Genomic DNA, 26833 nt, shown 5'->3' with positions numbered 1-26833 from the left:
CCTTAATGGAATGTTTTATGTGGATTATTTGTGAATTATTTGAAGCAATGTTTCTGGCAAATATTTGCAGCCTGGATTGGCCTTTGGCTACAGAGTTGCCTAAAATTTTTGCTTCCTGAAAGTTCTTTTTCTCAGAATTGGTCAACCAAGACCTTTTCGGATAACTTTGCAAGCATTTCTCTTCCTCATATGAGGATATGCATGCAATTCTTCCTACAAAATGTTGATGCAATTGCAAATGGCACTATTACAAATGTCTGTGAAAATAAGGAATATGAATGCAGGAGGGTGGAAGGGTTTTAAGAAGACAGAATACTTTGGGTTTTGCAGCAAAAAAAACTTAACCAGATATTTACTGACATTTTTGGGAGAAGGGTTTGTGCAAGCATTGTTTCTCATAAGTCTGTTGATTCAATAAAATTAGCTACAGGAAAATTAATTAACCATTTAATCTTTGTTAGGGGGAAAAGGGAGATCAAGGTCCAAGAGGCCCAGAAGGACCCCCTGGCAGAGGAGATGTAGGCCAAAAGGTATGGCTTGGCATGCACACTGGAGAAATACTATAGACTTTAGAATGACCCATTTTATAAGGGTTCAGATTCTGGCCTGTTTTTTTCATTCATTATATCTTAAGTAGAAACTGTATTTTAACTGATGATTTAAAAGGATTTAAGAGAGAGCGATGTGTTCCTTAGCCTGAACAAGTGCAGCAAAGTCAGAATATAAACATAGACCCTAAAGTTAATTGGGCAGTAGAGATTTCCTAAAAATTCAGTACAGCATTTTCATTAAAGTTAGGAGGAAGTAAATTATCTCAGTATGCTGATAGGGAGAGAGAAGGAGCAAAGAGAAATTAGGTGACTAGTTAGACATCCAAATATTAAATTAGAAGGCTGGAAAGATGCATTAGTAGTCAGAGCTTTTATCTCCCACCTGGTTAAATTTAGGACATTTGGGTCAGATTCCAGAACTGAATGGGACTTCTGTTGGAGTGGAGCTTCTAAATACCCTTCTAATTATGGGCATCATAATTGTCATGGGTTTGGTTATTTGTGTATCTCCCAGTGGTGAATGAATCTTTGCTGTGATTGAAAATAAAGGTTTGGTTTTGTCAGGGTGACCCCGGAGAAAAAGGATCCCAAGGACTGACCGGTCATAAAGGAGTACAAGGCCCAGCTGGACCAAAAGTAAGCTTGTTGCTCCAGGGTAACCCTTCACTTTGTGTTTTATAAAAGGATCTATGGAATTTATGTAATGTAGAAATTTCTCAAGCATCTGATGCTCGGAGACTTAAAAGAACAAAGGAAAAGCAGAAATATTTCCATCCTCGGTCCTGAATGACACAAAAGTCCCAAGGAGAAAAAGAATAGGTAAACATATAATTACAGACCTTATAGTTATGTGTGAGTACTGAGAAGCTAAATTAAAGTTGTCCAAATGATACTAACCATAAGCATTTCACAAATTATTACTTTGAAACATTAACTCTCTATTACAATATTTTTAAGTGTCACTCTGAATGATATGGAAATTGAAATAATACAAGTGTTCTGGTTATTCCGTTGGCTTTGTAAGCTGGACACAAAAAATTAAAGTTGAAAAATTGAATACACGGTTCAACCAGTAGTTATTTAAAACATGAAACTGGGACCAGGTTTCACAAGAACAATAAGTTGATTTATGATTTTTCCCAAATATTGTCTATATTGTAGATAGATCTATATTGTAGATACTTTTACAATATAGTATTGAAAAAACTTTTTGCTACTGTGATACCATTTTCTAACAGGGTGAACCAGGAGAGAGAGGACCACCTGGTGTCGCTGGATCATCTATTCAGGGACCTGCTGGACCGAAGGTGACTATCTGATATGTGTTTGCTGGGGACCAGAGATTGGAAAATGTCTACTGCACACTTCTGTCAAAATTAAAAGAATAAAAGTTAAAGAAGTTAAAATTTCTTATTGTAGTAACAAATATGACTGAATTTTAGAAATAAGGACTGAAAAGTACTGAAAATTAACAGAGTGTTGGGGGCCCTTTAATGGGATGCTGAACTTAGTGCGTGTTATTGCCTCCTGAAGCCATTTATTAAAAAAAAAAATCTTTATTACATTTCTGTTGTTCTTTGCCCCCTCCTGTGAAATTAATCACTTTGGAGTAATTTTTTTTTTTTCAAATTTACGATGCATTTTGTTTCTTAGACTAAAGGTTTCCTGAACGTGGCAGTAAATCCCTGCAGAAATGTGTCTATGTGAAGTTCTAGGGGGTTATATGCTGAACTAGATGATTTTTTGGAGATGAATATTTGTATGTCACTTCCAAGTGAACAGCTGGCCTGTAGATAGTACTCTAAATGAAATGTTATATACAAGATAGCTAGATCTACATCCACCCCATTTGCTCATTCTCAGGGAAAACGTACCTGAAACGAGTGGGACTTGTCCCACTGAGTAAAACCAGCAGATTCGGCAACAGTAAAGCTAACATCAAAGGTTTTTAAAAAAATTTGAAAATTCATTACTACCCCATTTTTATTTTAAAAATAAAATAGTTGCTCTTTTTATAATATGTCAGTTTTCTTCGACTTTAAATGATGCTTTTCAGCTTTGGTGATAGTTTTTAGGGTAGAGAAATCACTAATGTACATCCTATCATTCTGAAGTAATTTCATCCCTGTTTTTCTTCTTCCTTAAAAATATGTGTGCCCCCACACACAAGCGCATGCAGGTATTGTACGTACAATGTACTCGTCAGCCTGGCAATGGGACATCACAGAGGGCTAGGATGAGGCTTGGAGTTGTTTGTGCATGGAGGAGGAAGGAAGAAGGGAATGGAAGAAGCTCAGGGTACACCTGAAGTAAAAATGCGACCACAAAGAAAGAAAGGAAGGAGGGGGTAGAGGGGTGCTCATATTTCTTATAGTGGTTTAAAACCATAATAACGTGCCAAACTTTATGTCAGGAAAATCTAAGTGGCATGCTATAAGGCACAACTTCTATGAAGACAGGTTTCACTATACTGATCTCCCTTCTTCACAATTTCCTGGTTACTGTGACATTTTTTAATATACCAGTAAGTGAGTCAAGATTACTTTTTGATAAAATTCATGCTGAAAAATAAGAACTTTGTAGACTTTATTGCCTTTCTCATTCTGATTTTATTCTGTTCAGTACAGTCTATATCACTTTCATAGCAGCCTGGCCATGATCAAAAATCCAGTGGAGTCTGTAGCAGTTTTTCCAAACCCTTTACTAAATTTTAGATCAGGGCTTTTTATGTGCAGTGGCTGATGCAAGAAAACAAGTATTTTTCATTATTATAAAATGCAACTTGATTGTCAGAAAATATAAAAAACTTTTAAACTCCATAACAATGTCTTTGTTTAAACAAATATCTGCTATGTTTCTGACAATTGCTCAAGAATGTAACAGGCTGCACAAGTCCATTTTCTCTCTCCATTGTTAAAAGTACAGTGATTACTAGTAATTGTGTTCTTGGAACATCCTGGTATCTGCAGTAGCAAAGCCAGACATCAAAAATATCTAATGCAGGGAATCTGTATGTTTTTCAAAGCTGGGAGTTATCACGGTCTGAGGTCTGTTCACTACATCTCTTAAGTATTTGATGTAGCAGTGGCTGATTGCTGGAGGTCTTAACTCCTAGACAGCCATGGTTGTGTCCACTGGAAATTTATTTATTTTAAGCTACACCCACGTTTGGGGACTAGTTTTATTTCCCTTGATAACCATTATGCTTTTACTAATATGGAGACAGTAACATTAGATAGCTTGTTTTTCTCATATTCCTTTCTCATGGTCACAGCTGCTCAGTGGTTTTGATAGAACATTTGATCTTCATTCCCGAGTGAATGTTTCCAGAAATACTGCCTGTCCTTATCACTAATGTAAAAATTGCAAAAGTTGAACTGAAAATTAAAATTTTCTGTTTAAGATCCTTAACATAAAATAAAACATCTGTTGGCATAGATTAAACACTAGAAGGAGTCAAGTTTTCTTCTGTGAAGGGATAACATGACAAACTTGAATTCTAAGCCTGATTGCTTTCCAGGAAAGCCACCGACAGAGCTAAGTTTACCAAAGAGTTGGACTGGGTAATATTTGAGGAGAAACTCAAGTTTCTTCCTGGGTCTTCAGACTGTGGAGCTTGCAGTTTTGAAGTGTTGTGCCATTGCATCCGTAGCCTTTCCAAACATACTCTGTCAGCACTTGTCTTCAAATTTTTTTGGCATTCTCTATGTGCTCTGGCAGAAGCAAGGTAATGCAGCCTTACCTGTGTGGGCAAAAGCAGGCAGAAGCCAGAGGTGAATCTGGCCACTGAAACTGAGTTATGATATTCAACCTTCAGTTGAAAACTAAAGCCATCAAGTTATTCACCAAGGCACAACAAAGTCTTCAACACAGTTGTGGAGACGCAAAAGTATAAAAGAGTTCAGGATCAAGGTAGTAAAAGCTTCCTCTAGAAATACTGATTTCGTATTACCTAGCTCAATAATTGTCACTGTCAGAAGGAACTGAATACTCGTTCTTTTCTGTAAAACTTTGGAAATTAAAAATTAAAATAATTAATATATGTTTGGATTTTTTTCTTTCTGGATAGGGGGATCCAGGACCCAAGGGGCCACCGGGAGATGATGGACTTCCTGGAAATTCAATAATGGGACCAACGGTAGGAGTTTTTAGGCAAAAGATGGAAAATAAATAAAAATGAGACATATGCAAAACTGTTGTGAAAATGTAAAAACGACTTGAACAACTTTTTCAGGAAAGTAACTGGCCTATTCTTCAATTTTTCCATCATTCCAGGTTAAGTGTGTTTTTTAAAATAATCTTACTATCTTTTCAAAGAAGAAACACAAAATAGATTAAATAACTAGTCCAGTGTACCTCACCCTGCAAACTTCCCTCAGGAAGTCTTCATTAGGAAGGTAGCTCTTCAAGTTTATCTCCACCTTTCATTATCTCATGTGGTCTTTTATACCTCTATAAGGTCAATATGCTCTTTACTGAGTATAAATTGAGAGGTATTAGTTATTTTAACAGTGGTGTTTCAGTATTACCAACCTTGCACATTCTAAAATGTAAGACCCAAAATAAAGACTTTTAAAAATAGATCTTTTGGAAGTACTTATTTGCATATAAGTTACAGAATAGGATTTACTTGATAATATCCTTTACATTTTTAACTTCAACACAAAGAAGGAGTACACATGAGTTGACATAAGGCTGCTCAAAGAATAAGGTAAGACCAAGGACTGTAGTCTTGCCAGTGTGAATTAAGTTAGAGAAAAATGATATAGATTAATTTGCAAATTAATGGGATTTTACCACTGCTGAACAGCGAAGTGACTTTTTCAAAGAATGGTTCTATGTCTCCTGTTTCTTAAGTGGTAATAGTAGTTCAGGATGACTGTTAGGTACATAAAGTTATGACGGCTATTTCTCCTTGCATGATGCATTACAGTTATCAGCATGAAATTTTGTCTGATATTTTATCACCAAATTAGTCAAACACTTTAGTAGGGGTTTTTCCCAACTCCTTGGAATTCCCTTTCATTTAACTAACCTGAATAATATGGCATCATTAGAAAACAGCACCACTCACCTTTCTACACTATTTAAGAACAAACTGAAAAGCGCAGTCCCTAGAACAGATTCCATGTCCTCTACTGCAAAAACTGGATATATCTCCTTTTACTTGGTAGTTTTCACTTCCTCCCCTCTAATGCATTTTATGACATCATATTATACTTCTGTCAGTCATGATCTGGGTTGAAACTTTCTATAAGCCTTCTGCCACTTATGATAAGGGAATAGTTCCAGAAGACTTCCTTCAGTGTTTAGGAAAGGTACCATTCGTGTCATCTCCTTTCCAGGCTGAAATCAGGAACCTTCTTAGTAAACCTCTTTTTTTTTTTTTAATTGCATTTACTATATCTGCACATAAAATGTTCCACTCAATTCCACTGTTTCACTTCTTGGGAGTATAGTTGATAGACCCAAATTCAGAGACCAGTTAGCTTATGTGTACCTAAAACAATGTCGTTCAAAATAAAGCAACTTAATGCAGTAACTTTTGTGTGATAACATATTAGGAATACCAATAATGCTTTACTCCTGGCTTGAGAGATTTCTACAAGTACACCTACGAGAGGATGCTGGAGAGCACATTGATCCACATGCATGTGGTAGCTTGTATTTTTGAATTTTCAAAAACTCTAAATTTCTTTACTTTGTCTAGAATGCTACTTCACTCTGTTTTTCTTATAAAAATAATTGATTAACATGACTTATTGTCCAGTCCTATAGTTAATCATTTAGGCTTTGGTGATGGCAGTTGTTTTTCTTCTTAACAATGACCATGGTCACAAGATTTATGCTTATTTTCTGGTGGTTTTGTTTTTTCCTTATTTGAAAGAGTGTAGAAGCAGCTATCTCTATATTACTGCTTCAGAAAATCACTTTAAAACCTGCCCTGGAAAGGTTGGAAAAGTAGATGAATTAATTCAGCATGCCATCTGTGACTTCAGTGGCACTTGCCTTGTTGCCAGTGCCCTGACTTAGAGTCACTGTGATTGACTTTTCCAGACCCCACAAAACTGTGGGAAGCAGCAATCACAGAATTGCTCCTGGGCCATCTCCTGTTTATTTTGGATGCAGCTATTAAAAAAAATTAAAACTGAATAATCTGGACTAGAGAACTGTTTCTTGTAGCAGATTTGGCTGTAGATTTGACTTAAGTAGATTTATAGCTGTGTTACTAATGGCAAAACCAGCCACTTGACAAAGTCCCAATTTTTACAGAGAAGAACATGTTAAAATGTGTTTGGTATTTACGATGGTCTGCTAAGATTAGATGAAAACACCTGTTTGGCTGTTTTTTACTGTAGAGGAATTAGAAGTAAAAGTAGAGATGAACTCATGATCCATGATTTCCTTTCTTGTTAAAAAAGTGTAACCTTTCTTGTTAAAAAATTGATAACCTTTCTTGTTACTAAATATTTCTAAAACATTTCTCATTTGATCCACAATTTAAGAACTATGGATATTAAGAATGAGGAAGAGGTAAAATTGGCTTTTCATTATAAAGCTATTCATGAACCTGAAGCGCACTTGTTGGTTAGATTTTCACAGAACTGGATCAGAATTCCATCATTTGAAAATTAGGAAACCTGAAGAAAGGTTCTCCTGGGCTGATGCAGTTTGAGTCTGATGATCAGGTTGTGTTTAAGTCTTGCAGTGAAACTATCCCTTTGGCCTGGAGAATAGAAGAAATTCATACAGGAGTGTTCTATGATGCACAGTTTTCTTTAAGCATAAGGCATGCTTGCATCCCCATCCCAAATTCCACCTTGAAGTTGTTTCAGGGTTTCATCTTAACCAGAACATTGAGTCTACCTTGTCTTTCTTCATTCACTTATCTCATAACTTAAACCTTTCATGTATATCTTTAGGAGAGCCAAAGCAGCTCTTTCATTTGTCCTTGACAGGGCTAAATTGGTTAAAAAGATCTGATTGCTTGTGTCTCTGGTAGAGACATTTATGGGACAGGAACTTTGGACCAGAAGTCTGTTTTAGTTGGATATGTAACTAGAATATGAGTTGGGTGGTTCTCCAGCCACAGACACTGTGTTTGGACAGACCAGCTGCTGAGATCTGAGCTGCTATCAGGACTCCATTTGTGGTTTCTTGAAACATTATGTTATTGCAGAAATTGCCAGAAACAATGCACTGGTGAAACAGCAGTTTTCAGTCATTTGTAGTTTCTTTTTTCTACCTATTTATTTTTACTGGAATAGACAGGGAAATACTTGCTACTGTATGTAATTATTCTTCAGGACATGTTATCTGTATGTATATTGACAACTGACCCTCCAACACTCTACAGGAGACTCCATTTACATTTATTGGTTTTGTGGGACTGAGTGAAGGGTGTACACTTCTCCCTGTGTGGCCATATACATACCATGCTTAGGAGTGGGGTGGATGTATGACCTGCAAGTATCAGTAAGAATTTCTGGTTGGCGGTGCTGTCATGTGAACAGCTACAGTACAGACTGCCAGCGTATCTTGAGGGATATCTCAAAGCAGTATATTTTATTTCTTGGTTCTGTGAATAACAGTCTATTGCAAGCTCAGTTAATTTTCTTATTCAATGTTAGGAAAGCAATCACTGCAATGAGGGAAGAGGAAAAGATTGCTCTTTGCTTCTCTTCTGGTCATGAAAGGAAGCATTGAGGTTTTGCAAATGCAGAAATCTTTAGTGGGAGTCAGTGGAAGAGTCAACAGAAGGGGTGACTATCCTAATACAGAACATTTCAGGCTACACTAAGAGAAATTATGTATTTCTTATAACCAGTTGTATTTCTTTCTTTTACTTCTTTCCCTTGCAGAATGCAGTTTTGCTTTACTGTATGAGAGAACCAATGTGATTACCTGGAAGCACAAAATGTGCAACATATGATAACTTAAGCCTGACATATTATGTTTCAGTATTGTTTAAATTCATTGTTCAAATGTCAGGACTTACTCCCAAAGTCATAAAAGTTTAACTTTTAAAACATAAATTTAAAACATAAATTTAACTCTCTATTGGCTAAAGTCAATGTTTTGAAGACTTCTCTCTGCAACTACAAATCTAGAAATTAATAATTTCCTAATGAGAACTCTTATCCGTCTGAAATGTTAGTTTCATTAGAAGCAACAACAAAAAAGCACAAAAATTTCTGAGCTTTGGGAACAATTTGCAAGAGCTCATAACTGCTATTCTGTATTTCCAAAGGGGTATTAAATATTTTCCTTACATATTTGTTAATATTTGTTACATTATGGTTATCAGGTTACTGGCATGATGCCTAACTTACGATTTTGTATTTAGGGTAACCGGGGACTACCTGGACTACCTGGACCCCGTGGAGCAAAAGGCGATGGCCACAAAGGTGAAGCTGTAAGTATGATTTTAATTCTGTATTTTGTGTTCTCCAAAGGAAAAAAAAAATTACTGTGCAATAACTCAATATTTAGCTACTTAACTAAGTGCGATTAATGTTCTCTTTCATCCTTTAGCTAATTTAAATATATTAAATATATAAATATTTAAATACAAATAATTAATGATTTTCTAGAATATAATTATATAGTATATACAATAATATAATATGTAGTTTATAAAATATATTTTAAGTATATACATTAAATATATAAATGTATTTTAAAGTCCTTTCCTGTCCTAGATACAGTGCCAGTTCTACGGGCAGTCAGAACCAGGTATAAACTGTTCTCATTTCAGCATCATGAAAGGGATACCCTGTAATTCCATAAAAATCTTCGTGGCTGCTCATACGTGTTTAATACAATCACTGCTTTGAATTCTTTTCCTTGCCTTCTTCCCTCCCTCCCTTTTCTTTGCTATTCTTTGTTCAGGATATCTAATAACATTTGCTTGGCCAAATACTGCAGCCTTCAATTCCTTGGTTTTTCAGCTGTTTTTCATACCGGGGGGATAAATCCTTTTTTCTGCAGATTTTCCCCCACCTCGTTTCTCTGATGGTTAGCTCCAGAGGGGGTTAATGCCTAAGTATTCCAGCTGGCACATTCCATTACAAGGGCATATCATCCTAAATTTCAGTCATCCAAAGCCACGCAGACATGTTTGACCAAGCTTTCACTAGAAGGTGAAAATACCCTTGCCATCCTTCAACCACCATGTCAAACTTCCATTACCACTATTTCCTTTATGTCTGTAATCCACCTTTATTTCAAACTAAAACCACAAAGGCACTCCCAAATACACTGAGGTGGGACCTGAGTGCTTCCAAATAAGTCACAGCTGAGCTCCAATTTCCTAGCATTCAAGCTGATCCTGGGAAGATCCTTTGGGATCAGAATTAGTTCAGAGGGCATTCACTCAGAATTCCTGGTATAATGCTATGTACCTGACACATTTCACAGCACATAGGGACACTAGACCAGCGCAAGACTCCTTGGAGGGTCAAGGAGTGCCAGTAACCGACCCAGACCCATTAAATAGAGGAAATGCAAACAAATTAAAGAAAGCCTACTGTCATCCCAAATAAAAATGAAAAGCAAATGCAAAGGCAATCATGAAGAAGGCAGTGATGCAAACAGATGACAAACCTTAGAATGCCTCATAGGAACTGGAGCTTTTAGCTTCACAAGTTAAGATATCTGTTTAAACTCTGTGAAGTACTGGTAGATACAGTAATAAAGCTGTACAAATGCCGGTTGTAGTCTGCCCAGTCACAGGATGACAAACTTACGTGTATGCACTTCCTGCATATCTATTTGTGACTACACAACAGGAAAAAGAAAAGGCTTTGCTCTGCAGTAGTAGTCCTGAAATCATGTCTGTTCTAGGATTCCCGTCTGCAACTGCCATAAGAGTAATGGTGCTCTGCAACTCAATCTCAGGCTTCAGTAAAAGCTGGCTGTGTTTCTCCCTGCCACATGAGTACATGCCCTTGAAATGTGTGAAGGTTCTGTTCTGCTGTAGCATGCATGTCTCCCCTTCTCAGGCCACCTTTCCATGCCACATGATCTGGGAAGACCAACTTCATAAACCACTGGCAGACATGGACAAGATTTATGTAGCTATGTCTCTGTAGCACGATGGGACAAAGACATCTGCCCTATGAATGAATGCTGAAAGGAAAGCTGGGGATGCCTCCAACTATATGAATGGCAGCTCAAGGGGCTGTGACAGTTTGAGTGGGGAGTTCAGAAGAACAGACCATCAAACACCAATACACCAAAGTATATTGGGGTTACCCAACCCCCAAATTTAGATGGGTTAGCTCTAGTATCCCAGATATGTAATGTCCACAGTATATGATCATGGAACAATGTCTGCTTTCTCACTGGCTTCTCTGAGCTAAGAACAGCTCCAGTGTTCTTAAGTCAGGAGCTGGACTTTTTTTTCCACCACTCTGGTAGTCTTTTCAGGTTTTCACCTGGGACTGAGGATGACTGTTGCTCAGCACACATCGGAAATATGAAGAGTTTGACAAAATACAGCAAACCCAAGAGATTAGTTACTATTGCTGAAATTCTTTTCTTTGTTGAAGAACACAGTACTCTTCCTTTAGGACAACTACTGACATGCTTTATTCCTCTGCTGTACCAGGGACCTCCAGGACCAGCAGGCCCCCCAGGACCAGCAGGCCCAAAAGGCGTGGGAGATGCTGGACCAAAGGTACTTTTACAATGGTAGTACATGCATCTGACCAGCAGACAAGGTAGACAAACATCTTTTGAAAAATGCATTAGGTTAGAATGGCATATATATGACAAAATGCTGTGATCTCATCTCCCACTTCCTATTTCAGTTAGAAGAAAAGCTTGCAATAGACTTTTCTGCCATGACAGGTACAAATCAGTTCTTGCTTTATCCCCAGATTTGATGCAAATCTGCAGGTTTTCCATATATCCAAAGACCCAGGATGTTTCTAGATGCTGGAGTTTCATGTGGAAGTCAGAATCCAACACAGGCAGAGTATTGCCTAATAATTATGCACTTCCTTTCTCCTACAGAAGTGCAAGGGACGAGGCCCCAAAGGAGTCAGGGGAATGGTGGTTACCTGGGGCTAGTGAGATATTTTTTAAGTTCCTAAGAGAAGACTGTAAACTTTCATCGAAAATTAATACTAGTTTAGAGGCAAAACTTGGCAGCAAAAAAAAACCCCAAACCAAAACTGATAAAGGGATTATAAATACAAAACTGAAACACTTCCAAGTTTTTTTCATAAAACACAGAATAGCTAAAGTGTTATAAAATTTTAAGCAGTATGTAATTCACCTAAAAAGTTGCATTGTAATTATGTTATAAAAAGTTGGAAAAAAGAGACTTAAGACTAAAATCACACAAGAAATTAAAATATCCAGCTGGGTAGTTTTATTAATGATTTCCTTGTTACATATGTGAAATAGGAAACAGGCAGCCTGTTGCAGGAGAAAGCAAAATAAACATTGCCCAAACAAGTTTTTTCCCAAACAGAAGGAACTTTCAACTTCAGTTCCCAGACATGAGAATTCCCATTCAAAATAAACAACAATAACCTCTTAAAAACATACCCACAATAAGGGAGAAACTGAAGGACATTCATCCTTAGAATGACCTGACCTTAGAATGAGCATAGAATGGCCTGACAGCGGGGTCTAGGAAACCTGGCTTTGTCCTCCTATTCTGAATTACTACTTATCAATCTAAAAGATTTCACATAAAGTAATACAAGGTCTGGCCCATGACACAAACTACTGAAGAACTAAAAGTAATTTCAATTATGTTATTCATATATATGGCTAAACCAATTAGATTTTTTTAGATGAGATTATATCTTTCCAAATAGAGATAAGAGACTTGATGTCATAGAGTCTTATAAGACATTTTTCTTGGTACTTCTCGTGGTTCAGCCCCAGTCAGCAACTAAACACCACGCAGCCGCTCGCTTACTCCCCCCACCCCTGTGGGATGGGGGAGAGAACTGGAAGAGCAAAAGTAAAAAAAAAAACTTGTGGGTTGAGATAAGAACAGTTTAATAATTAGAATTAAATAATAATGATTATAATAAAAATAAAAATAATATAATAAAAAGGAAAAGGGAAAAAAGGGAAAAAAACAGAAACACAAACGGTACAACCGCTCACCACCCACTGACAGATGCTGCCCGTCCCCAAGCTGCAATTGCCGCCTCCCAGTTAACATCCTGGGCATGACGTTACATGATATGGAATATCCCTTTGGCCAGTTTCAATCCTCTTTCTTAGCTGTGCCCCCTTCTGGCTGCTTGTGCACCCGGCAGAGCATGGGAAGCTAGAAAAATCCTTCACTAGTATAAGCACTACCCAGCAACAACTAAAACATCGTTATCATCAACATTGTTTTCGTACTAAGTCCAAAGCACAGCACTACGCCAGCTGCAGTGAAGAAAATTAACTCAATCCCAGCTAAAACCATGACAGTACGACAGAAAAACATTTCATTAAAACCCTAGAATCTTGTATTAAATTATTAAGGCAGATATTGATAAAAATGTAACTTATGACTAAAGAATATCTTGGGGCATCATTATGTCTGGAATTCCCTATCGCTTCCTAAATGCGTAATTCTGGAAAGTAGTGTTTCCCAAAAAAAAGAAATTGGAAGGTCATGTCAGGTGATCAAATAAGATGATCTCCCACTGTGATGCCATGGTTGAAAAATTACAAACCCCAGAAATATAACTCAGAATTTCAGTGGGAATATAGGGGTTTAATATAAAGAAATCTGAGTTAAATAAAAAATGGAAATAAAATATTTTAAGTGAAAGGAAACCACTACAATAATTGCAGTGAAATTTCTCACAACTGGAATTTTTAAAATCAATGATTGTGGTTGTGTTTCTGAAAAGTATCACAAATATACACATTATACACAAGTGACCTGTGTTGTATTAGTTGAACATTACCAATTAATAACAAATTTGGCAGTAAGCCCATTACTTCAACCTGAATTTGACTGAGCAAAAGTGAAATAGCTGTGACCGAGAGGTGAGGCTCTTATAACTTAATAGTATTTAATTACAACAGGAAATAGTGTAATGGAATATCTAGTGATAGAAACTCTTATCCTAACTAATTATCTATAAAGAAGTCAGCAAATGATTAGCCAAAAGCAAACTGATAAGTTGTTATCACTATTCTCATGTGTTTTCTGACAATTTCAGGTCAGATCAGGGTTGTCATGTAAATTAAAAGCATCTTCCTCATTTCCATCAAGCCATCTCTATTGTCACAAAAATTGTCAGAATTAGGTAGCTTGATTCTAAGAACCAAACTGTTGAAAAATATGGATACAAAGGAGGCTGTGTTTTCAGGTTAATAGAACAAGGCCTCCTGTGGTTGTGGCAGCTGGGTATGATACAGCCTAAGGAGCAAGAACTCAGCATGTGCAGCCAGTCTAGTTCAGGCAGCCACATTCAAACACAGGGGCTTCTGGGGTGATCTGCATGGGTGTTTTAGGCCGGATCAGAAATGTGCTGTCGGAGCGAACCTCCCAGTGAACCCATTTACTGTTCCTTGGGTTCCAGACCAAAAAGAGGTCTGAGCGGTCCCACAACCCAGGAAATGGATTTCCTTCAGATGAAGCTAAACTTCATGATCTGATCTGGAAGTGCCCTTAATGTACCTCTACCCCCAGAGGGGGATCAGTCCACAGGAGCAGACCAGGCAGGTCTCCTCATATTGCATACAGTGGAAACATCAGGCTGCAAATCACTGCTATTGGGCACTATTCGTTGATGGACAGGTAGAGTTAGAAGCTGCCTATCAAGCAGAGGTTTCTACTCGTAATAACCAGTCGTGGGGTAGATTCAGAACACACCATATCCATGGGTTATGGAGTAGTGGCATCTTGCTCTAGGAAGAGCTGTATTACAAAGAACCCTGCAGAGTAGCTGTCTTTGCAGGTAACACAACACAATTAGGGCAAATCATGCTCATATCAAATTTTGTATGAAAAGTTTTGTGTGGATCTACAGGTTTGATTGTGCTGCAGTGTGATATTGCCCATCAAATCTGGCTTCTCACAGTGGTGCTTATCTAACAGTCTCTGTCAGAAAATTAAAAAAAGACCCTAAGAGTTAAAAACATCTGATAAAAATTTAATTTGTATTTTTTACTTTAAAACAGGTAAGTTTCTTTTTTATGATGCACCTAGACTGGTGCGTTAACCCTGGTGGGAAAGATGCATATTGCTTCTGTAAACAGTGAGCATCTGTAGCTTTTGCAGTGTGTGACTGCTGCATCGAAGCATGCATTATCTGAATAGATAGTCACATCTGTGATTTAGTTCCATGCATCACACTAGGCATGGTGTAGGGTACACTGGGAAAAAAGAAACAAAGTATATAAACAACTCTTCTCCCTGTCTGATTTTTTGTTACTCTTTGCTTATACAAAGTTTTGAATCATTAGTCTCTACACAACTTCCTGGTAGCAAAGGTGCCACAAGGGAAAACAATTCACTTGAATTGCAAGAATTCCCCCAGAACTCAGTTCATAAAATGGGCAATCTTCTCTTTTTTTTCAAATAAAACCTAAGTGCACTGGCTACCTCTCATCCCTTCCACATAAAAGAAAATAAGAACAACAACAATGTCTGCATATAAAAAAGAACATGTATTTGATAAAAGAGACTCATAAATTTACACACTTGTTAATTTGAAATTCCTGTGAGTATCATTATATAGGAATGTTCCACTCAGCTGAATCAGAGCTCTGTTCTCCCCACTTTCAGAAATGGCTCACATATGTGCACGCTGCTAGATAGGAATTTTATGTAACAGAGGTCAAATTGACATGAAAACAAAATTGGAACATGTGGGATGCATTCAATCCTGGCAGCACCCTGTTTTCTGTAGCATTAAAACAGAAGCATATAATGTCAGAATATAATAAAAAATTGATTTAAAAGCACTGTTGCCAACTAGGAGGTGGGTTACAGACATTCAAGAGCAAGAGTCCAGCACTAGAAATAAAGCAAGCTTCATTCTCAGTAACTGGATAGCAGAAGGATTATTAAAACCCCTAGCATACTCCCTAGTGCATGAACATTTGGGCTCGGTCCAGTTGCAATATAAATAACTTTTGCAGCTTCGACCCTGTCTGTTTGAACTAAAATATGGAAAGTAGAGATGAAATTATTTTTTTTTAATATGTTCTTCTTATAAATACTGTTACATCCACTATCTCTTACTAAAAAGAGTATTGCAGTGTCTGTTGTATGTTTCAGTATCAAATATACATGCTTCACAGTATATGAGGTGTATGTATTTGGAAGGCAAGATTTATTTTTCAGGTGACCATTAGGTCATTTAATGAATTTTCTTGGACAAAGGGTATGGAATAGACATTGGAATCCCATACTTCACACTGTCTTGACTAGGGTCTTTATTTCTTATTTCAGTGGTGTTTTTCTACTTCACTGTTTTGCTGATGGTGACAAACTTGTCTACAAGCACAATACAGGAAATAAATTAAACCTCATCAAAGAACAGTACTAATCCTTCTTGAAATTAATTCCCTGGAGGACAGTTTAGTGTCATACCTTAGAAAAAAGAACTGCCTCACTTCGCAACTCATAAAGCAAAATAAAAGTCTCTTTCTCTAAGCCAAGAAATACAGAAACTTTAAGGATTATGATAAAGCTCTACAAAAGAGCTTTTCAGTGAGACATCTGGTATTAACTAAACATGTGAGGCTAAAACTCGATCCTTCACCTGCAACGACCCTGTGTAAGAATGTGTTACCCATGGGAGGAAGAGGCAGATGACTTCAAGTCACCCTCACGCTCTTTTTGGTCAGGGCTGGTCTAAGAGCAGGTTGTAGGTATATTGGATACTGGACCATAAGGAATCATTTACTTTGCTAACCTCCTGTTCAGCTTCCATCACAGCAGCTTACAGGCTGTTTCACAGGCCACAGCAGCCCAGGATCTCCTAAAAAAAAAACTTAAAATGCAAAGTCTTACTTGTATATCCACCTCTAACTCTAACACCTCTGACAGGTTTCAGAGGGAGCCTTGGGCAGGGACAGCTTTGGCTGCTCTGCTCATGAAGAGCGCTCCTACAAACAGCTTAAGTTAGTATTATGGTTTACAAGGACATTGAGGACCAACAATTATTCCTTTGATAATAGATGGTACTAAATAGGAAGATAACTACATTTGCCTAGGCTCTCAGGATTTCCTAGTATTCTCAAGCTAATTGTAAGAAAATGCATTGAAGGAAGAATTGAGAAACTGGGCATGTTTTAAAAGGCTCAGGAATATCTCCCATTCATCCCACTGCAGGGGACATTTCCCAGCACCATGTACCAAAGTGCTGCAATCTGTACGTACTTAAGACTGTAATCTTTAACAGTTTGTAGCTAGAATTTGTGGGGGAAAAAAGGCAAAAAGTTCAAGGACATTGCCAATATCTTGGCTCTTTCCATTCATAGGGAAGGTGTGATATAAAAGCTTCAGGTCGTCTGAAGAACAGTACTAAAGAGAGTGGCTCTTTCTTTAGTTCCCTTTTCCGAACCAGACTAGGCAAAACCAACAAACTCCACTCTCTGATCAAATCTGACTGAGAAATTTCCTCCCGACTGAACATGGCAATCAGTTTAACCCAATCAGCTTGGCACACCAATTTAAAGCTAAGAGAATCCAGACACTATGCCTACGTCCCGACTGTCTCCAGTGCTTTGGAAGAAAGAGGAACTGAAAATAAATTCCAAAGCCACATGTTACATCAAGAAGGAAATCATTATAAGCTCAGTCTAAGTCTTAGCCTTTGGATTCAGAGTTCCCACGTCTCCAGATCTGTCAAACCTGAGCATAGTTTGTACCCTAATATATTTACATACATAGCACATATGTTGGGGCTTAGCACGAGAGTGTTATAGCTAAGATACCATAAAAAACACAGACTGGAGTGATCTCCTGCTCACGATTGAACCTTGGGTGTTTCACCTAAAAGCAGTCGTTATAATGACTGCACTCATTCCTCCCAGAAAGTGAAGGAAGTCAGTGAAAGATTCTGTACTTCTGTTTCCTTCCTTTTTAATCAGTTTGATGTGTTGTTGCTTTTCACATACAACTCAAGCGTCATCTGTGATTTGTGTGATTCATACTTGCAGCTCTCTCCTAGTTAGAATGCTCCCTCTTCAGGCACAGCCATTTCTACAGCTTTTCCGAGTGCAAAAACAAGTACAATGAAGAGTTTTTATAATGAAATTTTTTATTTTGTAAAGAAATACAATTTCTTCTTGGCTCTGTTGTTAATGTATTGGATGATCAATAGCTTATCAGAACATTTCTTTCTTGTGCACTTGCCTGCACAGGCATAGGTTTAAGGACATTTGCTAAACCTGATTCAGAATTTTCTGCAACTATCTGCATCTCTTTTCTGCATCTTATCAGTTATAGATTTTTTTTTTTCTTTTCAAACCTGATGGGAGTTTTCTAGTGTCATGTGCTGAATGGGTGCCTATTCCCTCATTTGTACAATTATGGACTGAGGAAAACAAAACTGCCTCTTTTGTCCCCGTGCCTTCCCCCTGCCAGTAATGTCCCCTGACCCCCATCTTCTTCGCTGGGCTCATCTGCAACACGAGGGGCAGCACCAGCCTCAGCATTACCTGCGTTCCCCTGGTCAGCCAGCTGCTGCCTTCTGTCTGCCTGATGGTTAAGGGATGAGCCCTCTCTGGGTTTTTTCCCCACTAAAAGCATAAATTGAATCTCTCTTCCTTACCCAGCGTCCAAATAACAGCAAAACTGTTGAAAATTAATATGCTCAAGGCCTCTACATTTCTGATTAATTTGGCTGAAATCAACAGATGAGTTCCAAATATACTGGGAGAAAAAAGAGGACTAGCACACACAAGCAGAAATGCAGGCAGAGTATCACTTAAGCCTCATTCCCTTAAGAAATCAAGCTAAACATATATGCATTAAGGCTTAAAAAAAAAACCCCAAACACCAAAAAACCCACAAAAGCAAAGAAAGAGCTGTTCTTTTTGTTCGTCTACATCAATGCTAATAAAATTCACTTAGTTTTCATAAACACATTAGTTTGACAGTTCCAGAAATTAAATGACTAGTTTCAGAACAAGCACAGTTTCAGGAAAGGGTACCATCACTGTTGTCTCCCTCTAGTCCCACTGTTGTGCCCCCTGTCCATCCTAGTAAGCCCCTGCAGAAAATGATGGGAAAATGGTGGTGTTTCCAAATGAGTTTGCTTTTCTTTTTCTTCTGTAGCTGATGAGTTTGCAAATTAGAGTCCGAAGTCTGTTGGTGATTTTGATTACATGTACCTTTGCTTGGGGAATAATGTTCTTCACCTAGAGTTTAAATAATATGGGTGTCTGCATTTGGGGCTCTTTATCTATCTGTAAAGCAAATGTTTATGAATGTAACATCTGTTTGTTTTGTTTTTTAAACTCAGTAGTTTGACTGCCTTGTAAGTGGATGAAAGGTTTAACACTTAATAGGTAATAAATTACTGGCATTTCTGTGACTATTTTCAGGGAGACCGTGGAATGAAAGGCTATCCTGGGCCCCCGGGGCCACGGGGAAGCGGAATGATTGGTCCCAAGGTTGGTATGATGCCATGTTGATGTTTTTGTGGTCTTTTGTGAAGCCGGCTACCAGGCTCTGATCTCTCAGACACCAAAATATCTTCTTCCATTATGATTTACATTGGTGCAACTGCAGGAGAAATCAAGCACAAAAACATGGGCACTGACCATGTGCTTCTACCAACTGGATTAGGAAGGAATGCTAACTGGATGAAAATTGCATTTGCAACTAAACTTTATGAGATTACAGCTGGAAATTGAACAGATCTATCAGGCTGATAAATTAGTTAAATGATGCATTTCTCCTGTTACTATCTATTCTATTTCCAAGAGATTCTTTTGTGGTGGAAAATATGTTAAATGTTTATGTGTGCAATTTTTGCTCAATGAAATTGAATCCAATTTATTTCATTAGTAAAGCCATTAGGAAAGAAACATGAAAAAAAAAAGTTAATTCTATAGGCAGCCAGCATGTGACACCTGGGCAATTTTTTCCTCCCTCCACTAAAGTGATTTAAAATTCAAAAAAGACATACTGGTAAGAAAAGAAATTGAGGGCATGCCTGGATTTCTTTATTATAGGTGTACCCATCAATTATTTTTACAAAGGCCATGAGGAGAAACATAGTGTACATTTCTCCACTTCAAGTTAAAAACAAATATGCCTTTGTAACTTTTTCTGTGATTTCCTTAGCAGAGATTAGCAGAAGTCTCCACTGCCATTTTGAATAAACTAGTATCTGAATAAAGAAACATTGCTATTACCAACCTGTTACAGAAATGCAATGAGTGACAGAGCATGAATATTTTCTTAGGACTTATATCTGACTGCCTTGCTTTCTGAAAGCTGCAGCAATATCAGTACCTTGGTAAATCACACAGACGGTGTCTGTTTAAAAAAACTAAGTTTGGACTGAGTGTCAAAATCCTAAAAATGTGTGACACTTTGTGCTGCTTCCACAAAGCCTTTGAGAATAAAAAAATATGTTCTCTGTGGGGAAACAATGCTTTGTTTTCATGGGTGAGGACCTGCTTGTAGCATCTAGTTCTTGAGATGAGCTATTTAGCACAGTGGTTTTTTGTGAGTCCCTGCTTATAAATATATAGATTAACAGTATTTTTCACTTGAGATTCTGTCAAAGTTTGTGGCAAATTTTTTATCTATGCACATGAGAATGATGACTTTTCAAGTATCACCAATATCTAGAAGTTAAATATTTAGACCTTATATTTCTATTTAATGATGATCAAGTTTTGATATACTTCTGCCTAAATATTCAACATATGCAAAATGTCGGTAGTTTACATACCACTGAATGAATTCCATTTACTGTATTAGAGCACAGCGATTATTTATTATAAGACAGTAATCAAAAATCCAACCTGAAATCTACAGAAACTTTTATGAAGCTTGGTTAAATTTCAAAAGCTTTTTCCAACTAAAAATAAAGAACAAAAAAGGAAAAACAGACATTTAATTTTGATGTAATCAAAGGGATATGTTTCACTTTGTCATTTGAAATGTTAGATTAGCCTGGCTCCAAAGCAGAAGGGTTTTTACCTGGCGCTGACTGTATCGACACAAATCAGCAGGTGCTGCTTTGGCTTTTCTCTTTTCCTCTACCACTTAACAATTTTCTGAGTGACTGGTGCTCCCAGAGACTGTGGCACCACAGGGGGTTGCAATATATACATGGTGCACAAGAACTAGCTAACATGCCTGGCAGATTTACTCACATTGGGTTTTGTTGCTCTGGTCCTTTGTGGCTCAACTGTTGTGCCTCCCTTGTGTGGAGCGATTGCACAAAGCTGTTGTATAAAGATGGTTTCTGTTGGTGTCTATGTGGGAAAAACTGGGGAAAATGTCACAATGTGTCATGGGCAAATTTTATTCTTAAATTATTTTCAGCTTCTTTGTTCCTTTGCTTTCCTGGGAATTTGCCAAGGATAATTACTAAGGCCCACAGTGAGAAACCATAAATCAAAGAAGAATCAGAACTAGAGTCTTTGACATGGTTTTATTTTTTGCTCACCCTGACTTTGAGATGACTTCCTTAGTGTTACCAAGAATACAGTTTACCTCCTAATTCTTCTTGTTTTGCCCCACTGACTGTTATAGGGCATTATGGGACAGAAAGGCTTGCCTGGTCCACCCGGGCCCCCTGGCAACAGCATACAAGGAAGCAAGGTAATCCAGTTTAATGTGATATCTGTCCAGTTTCTTCTCAAAACTGTCTCTTAAGGAGATTCAATATCTGTTTTTCTCTTTGCCACTGAGTCACCAAACTCCTGCAAATTTTCATTGTATATTTAAGTTTCTTGTTCATAAGGTATGTAATATTTACTTTAACTGTTGAGTTTTCAGTATTGGTGGCACCCGGTTGCTCTCCTATTATTCTTGTCGTTACAAATATATTTAACCTGGAAAAATGTCTCATCTCTGCTACATCTTACTGATTCACATATATTTAAAGAATACTCCAGAGAAAACAACCAGAGTTTTTTCCGGATGCCCTTGTAAAAGACGGTTACAGAGATCTACCACATCAAAATAAGTCAAACACCACATATAGGAATATGAAAGAAATTAGCCGGTCTCCCATATAGTCTTCATCAGGTTTTTACTCACCCAGTTCCAGCCATAACCACAACTTTTCTCCTTATAAGGATAAACACAAACATGATAACATACTCTGAACATTGGAAGTTAGTAAATTGCTTTGTCATAAATGTGGGGAAGAAAATTATTAAAACTGGAGGGTCTAGTGGAGAACACCGCAAATTTCTCCTATTTCTCTTAAATCAGTGTGCCTAAAGTTGAGCATATGATTGAATATTTCCCTAGATCAGGAGGATTATGCTCAGCTCTCCAGCTCAAGGTTGTCACACAACCAGTAAGAGGAGCACTGTTTTAGTTGGGTTAGGAAGGATGCCTCTCTATACTGTGGTTGGCTGTAGACACTAAAGCCACCAGGGAATTCATTGATAAAATAGGTTTCTGTTGGAAAATAGTGACATGCCAAAACAATAGCAGCAACAAAAAAAAAAATCATTAAAATGCACCTTGTTGGCAAAATGTTTCAGAGGAGAACCTTTCTTTGGTTCACCATGGAATTACTTCATATAAGCTTTACCAGTTCCTTCTGAATTTGTTTTGTTCAATACTTGCTCTGATTGCAGCTTCAATGTCTTCTATTTTTATATGCATGTTCAATAATTTCCCTTTTTAGACTGCAGAGAGCCCTTCCTTTTTTCACTGTGAGGTGTTTCATAGCATAAAAACATACTTTTACTATGTTCTTTCTTTCCTCCTTATTGTATAACTCTCTTTAACAGCTTCTGATTTATCTCATCTCTTGACTTTCCTAGACAGAGATGTCTACATGGTTAGAGTCATGACTGTGTAAACCTTTGGTTCTGATCTGTTTGCAGTTTTCTTCTGAATTAATTATCAGTAACCACAAAGCTATTATGTATTTTAATGTGAGAGAATAAGGAACTTCTTTTCTTTTCTCTTCTTCCTTTGTTTGCTGAATCTCTGAAGGCTCTTTGTTCTATCCTTGTGGAAAATAGAAGAATTTCTGCCATCTCTTTATGGCTTTATGGTATGGGAAAACTATTTCCTGCCTGGCTTTAACAGACATTTCTGATATATTTCCAGAATCTAATACTTGGGATATATCTTTGTTAATTCTATGGGTATGTGAGGTTATTTAGAAAAGCACAATTGCCATTCTGAACATAAATGTTTCGGCAATCAAATGCTGAATGAAATTAAAATCTGATGATGCATGAAAAAATATACAGATCATATAATATTTTTTCTGTTCCTGAAAAAGGTAAAGGTTAGTCAAAATATGCTCAGCGTATACATATACATCCATCCATCCATCTATCTATCTATCTATCTATCTATCTATCTATATATATATATATATATATCTGCACAGAGTTTCAGATGTTATGTTTGCACTGCTATGAATAAATATCTAAGGCATATTTTAGAAGTGTAGAGAGCTCAGTTTCATCATGAAAGATTTCCAGTGGAAGAACACAGTGCACTGACACATGCTGTCAGACTAAGGCATATTTGTAATGTAGGGATGTAAAATTTAGGGATGTAGGAAAGTAACATGCTCTCTGGTTATGAAAGGTCTTTGTCTTTGGGTTGGAAACCAAAACTGTAATGATGTGGTGGATCAAACTCAGCTGGTGTTATTTCTATAGCATTCCACAAGTTGTGTAGTACAGTCTTGTCATTTAAATTTTCTTCCAGTAACAATTGCTTTTTTAATATGCAATTATTTTTATATAATTCTTAGGAACAACTTCCTTCTGAACAGCTTTGGTAACTGTCTTGCTCCTGTAGTACCTGTTGCATCCATACACTTACACTTGTTGAGCTTCTGTCTGTCTCTTCTGTCCTTCTGTCACTTCACAGCCATGTCAAGCTGCATTCTTTTTGGCCACTCTTCATCATCCTAAAGCTACTATACTCCTACATTTGAACTATCAATATCTCTCTAAGTATTTTTTTATATGTATAGAGAGAGCTCAGTCTGCAAATGGTAAGAATGGAACGTCAAAAATGAGAAGGTTTTCGAGTAACTTTATGTTGATAGCTACATTCACAGGTCTTCTTTTTTATGCTTGGTTTCCTTTCAAAACCACAGTCTAGACATTCTCAGATCTGCACTCAGTTCACAGAATGACATTTTTACATAGAATTCTGCTTATTGATCAATAATCTAGCAGGATATTAGGGTCAGAGACCCAAGGGTCTGCATTTTTACATGCATACCACTTTGTTTTTTATGATAAGACTGGTGGTCAGATTTGAATTTAATTATGTACCTGGATTGAACTGGCAAGGCAATAAATATTTTTAAATTAATACAGCATACTTCTTGGTTTTTACTAAATGTTCAGTTATGGTACCTATGATAAATCCTTCTTATGTTGATTGCACAAGTAGAGGAAGCAGGATTTGGTTCTGCATTTGACATTTTAAAGGATAAAACTCACATGTGTGCCTGTGAGAAATGTCAACTGTACAGGTACGAAGTTTTTAGAGCAGTACATCTTATTCAGTTTTCATTGCCTGAACACCATCCTAACAATGTCAAATGGGCTGTAACAAACGGCAGCAATAAATCTAAAGTTTTGTCAGATCTGATGTTTATTATTATTGAAGGACCACTGGAATACACAGCATATCCTAATTCTGGTTCATATGTATGCGTTCTACAGGTCTGCAAAGGTGTTAATCAGGAAGCTGTGTGATGACCCTAGTCAGGGAGGATAGTCAGTCCCAGTGCCGGACAGCAAGCATTGAAACAAGCTGGCATAGTGTTCCACTATGTTTAGAAGCCATTTGCATTAATAACCTACAGGAAGGACCCAGGAAGCACAACCTGGCTAAAAAGTGACTTAAAGTAAATGAGACTAAATAGTTACTGTGCGTTCCTACAACAGTGCAAAATAAATTGCTTTGTGCATCCCATTGTCTCAGGAATATTTCTTATTTGCAGGATATCTTTCTCCCTGGTGCATCAGCTATGTAACTTGGTGCGTCACAGTTTCTTTTCCAGACTCCAGAGTCTATGTAACAGTGTCTGAATTTTTGCTGCTGTGAGAAACTGGGGAGAAGGGAAGGGGAGAAGTTCTGCTTACAGAGGCAAGAGGCTACCAGTTAGCAGGTCAGTGACAGGTAGCCCTGAAGACGAGCAGAGTATTTTAAGCTCCCCAAGATAGGCCTAGTGGACCAAGAGGCTCCTGCATGGAAGAGCTGTAAAGGCACTGCTCCAGTGGAGATGTGAATGGTGGAGTGCAGCGGGCAAGACCACAACGCACCCATGTGCAAGCAGAAGCTCCCACCTCAGCAGGATCTCAGTCAAATCTGGGATTTGGACAGGGAAAACCATCCATGGACCATGACTCGTAGTATGCTGCCTCTTCTAGGAGCTGCATCTCATTGTCTAATTCCTGGATGATCTCCCAGCTCATGGGATTCAGGAGCCTTGAGTACAAGGAAGAGAAGGTTGACTTGGCTGTGCACTGTGCAGCTGCTTCTCCGCCTGTCCAGCACATAAGCCCCTATTCAGCACAGCAGGAATGGTCAGTGGTCAGTCCTTCCGCACTAGTGTGCCTTTGGTGAAGGCTGGAGTCTTGATAAATTTGGAAACATTTTTGTATTTCTTTCCTCATTATGAGGAATATATCCCATTTAGATTCATTTGTCAGCAGCTATACAACTATTAGTAAAAGATGCTTTACTGAGACAGTCTGAGAGCTCCTGACTGAAAGATAAAACTAACTAACCTAGTACTGTGTCTCCTGGGCTAGGTTTGGTACAGGTGATGACTGCTCCTGATCTCATTGACAGTCTCTGGACCTGGTTTTGGTATCTGCACTGGGCACTGCTGTTACGTGAATTATGTATGTAATGTGAATTACAGTGGAGCATTCATGTGCCAGGGAATATAATCACCTCTAGCTGGGTTTAAAATGTATACGGTGGTGGATCTGAAAAAAATATTTGTGTCACCCTATTAAATAAAGCAGGAAAGTTTCTGGAAGCCAGATGCTGTGAAGAATTTTCTGTATGTATTTTATAATAGCTGTGCTTTATAACATGTTGTATGCCTACACTGCTAGCATGAACATGCTTTTCAAGTCTGTGAGCATGCAGCAGGGCATGTGTAGCAATCATTATAAACAAATTTGAACTTTGTAGCTAGACTGATACTGTCTTTTGAAGTATCAGCAGAAGGATGTTCTGCTCTCCACATTGTGAAAAAGAGATGTCTTTTTAATTACTTAAGATCAAAAAACCTGAGTCAACCCTGCAGAGATTCTGGATGTGTATTTCTAGCGAACCTTTGTGTTGGACCTCATTTTACTGCTTATAGACTGGATGAATAACTCTCTCTGAGCCCCAGTGAGGTTACTTTTGTCTTTCATCTGTTTCAGTGAAATGACAATATGTCATTTAATTAATCAGGAAAAAATTCTTCATTATATACTTTATAAAGGCTTCATGTGTGTTCTGAATTATACCCAACTGGTTATTTCTCCAGCTTCAGACCACTTCTGTCTTGAAAATTATGTGCTTCACTGCATAATACAAATGCCTGGCTTTCTCTGTGATGCAGAATGTTATGAAGTGAATGGATGCAGCATAGATTTTACTTCAATTTTCAGTACACTTACTATCCATATTCTGTTCAGGGAGAAAAAGGAAATCAAGGTTTACCTGGACTAAAGGGATCAATAGGAATTGGCCTTCCTGGACCAAAGGTAAATCCTAGGTTTGCGGTAAGAAAAAAAAAGGTAATTTTTTATTCCTTTATTGGTTATTTGGTGTGATGGGTCTTTGAAGATAAACAGAAGGCAAAGACATTGCCTTATATAGCTGGCAAGGTAAGTGCCTACTACTTATTGTCAGCTTTGGAGTCTGTGAAAATCCCAGTTGTCATTAAGGACCAGGCTCTGAAGTAGGATCTAGAATGAGATCATACCTGTTAGCAGGAGAATATTAGTCAAATTATGTATTCAGTTATCTTAGATATTTTTTCAGGTATTACAAAACATCCTTTTATTTGCCAAGCTTTGACAAAAAAAAAAAAAAGAATTGCTTTTGCTTTTTGACTAATGTCTTTTAAGGGCTTTGTTTTATTTGACCTTTTTTTTTTACA

General features: G+C 37.6%; 1 protein-coding gene across 1 annotated transcript in view; it reads left to right on the top strand.

Annotated features, from left to right (window-relative positions):
• The window catches only part of COL28A1 (collagen type XXVIII alpha 1 chain), a 79554-nt gene that overhangs the window by 43300 nt on the left and 9421 nt on the right, over window positions 1-26833 (top strand). Inside the window, exons 20-28 of the mRNA XM_075082901.1 lie at window positions 462-530; window positions 1116-1187; window positions 1790-1858; window positions 4621-4689; window positions 8899-8967; window positions 11164-11232; window positions 19086-19154; window positions 21256-21324; window positions 26367-26435. Coding sequence (XP_074939002.1) covers window positions 462-530; window positions 1116-1187; window positions 1790-1858; window positions 4621-4689; window positions 8899-8967; window positions 11164-11232; window positions 19086-19154; window positions 21256-21324; window positions 26367-26435 — 624 coding nt within the window. The remainder of the gene's footprint in view (window positions 1-461; window positions 531-1115; window positions 1188-1789; window positions 1859-4620; window positions 4690-8898; window positions 8968-11163; window positions 11233-19085; window positions 19155-21255; window positions 21325-26366; window positions 26436-26833) is intronic.

Source organism: Phalacrocorax aristotelis, chromosome 2 (assembly GCF_949628215.1).
Source record: "Phalacrocorax aristotelis chromosome 2, bGulAri2.1, whole genome shotgun sequence".
Lineage (NCBI taxonomy): Eukaryota > Metazoa > Chordata > Aves > Suliformes > Phalacrocoracidae > Phalacrocorax > Phalacrocorax aristotelis.
The sequence above is the reverse complement of the archived record's forward strand: the minus strand, read 5'-3'. Positions and strand labels throughout refer to the sequence as shown.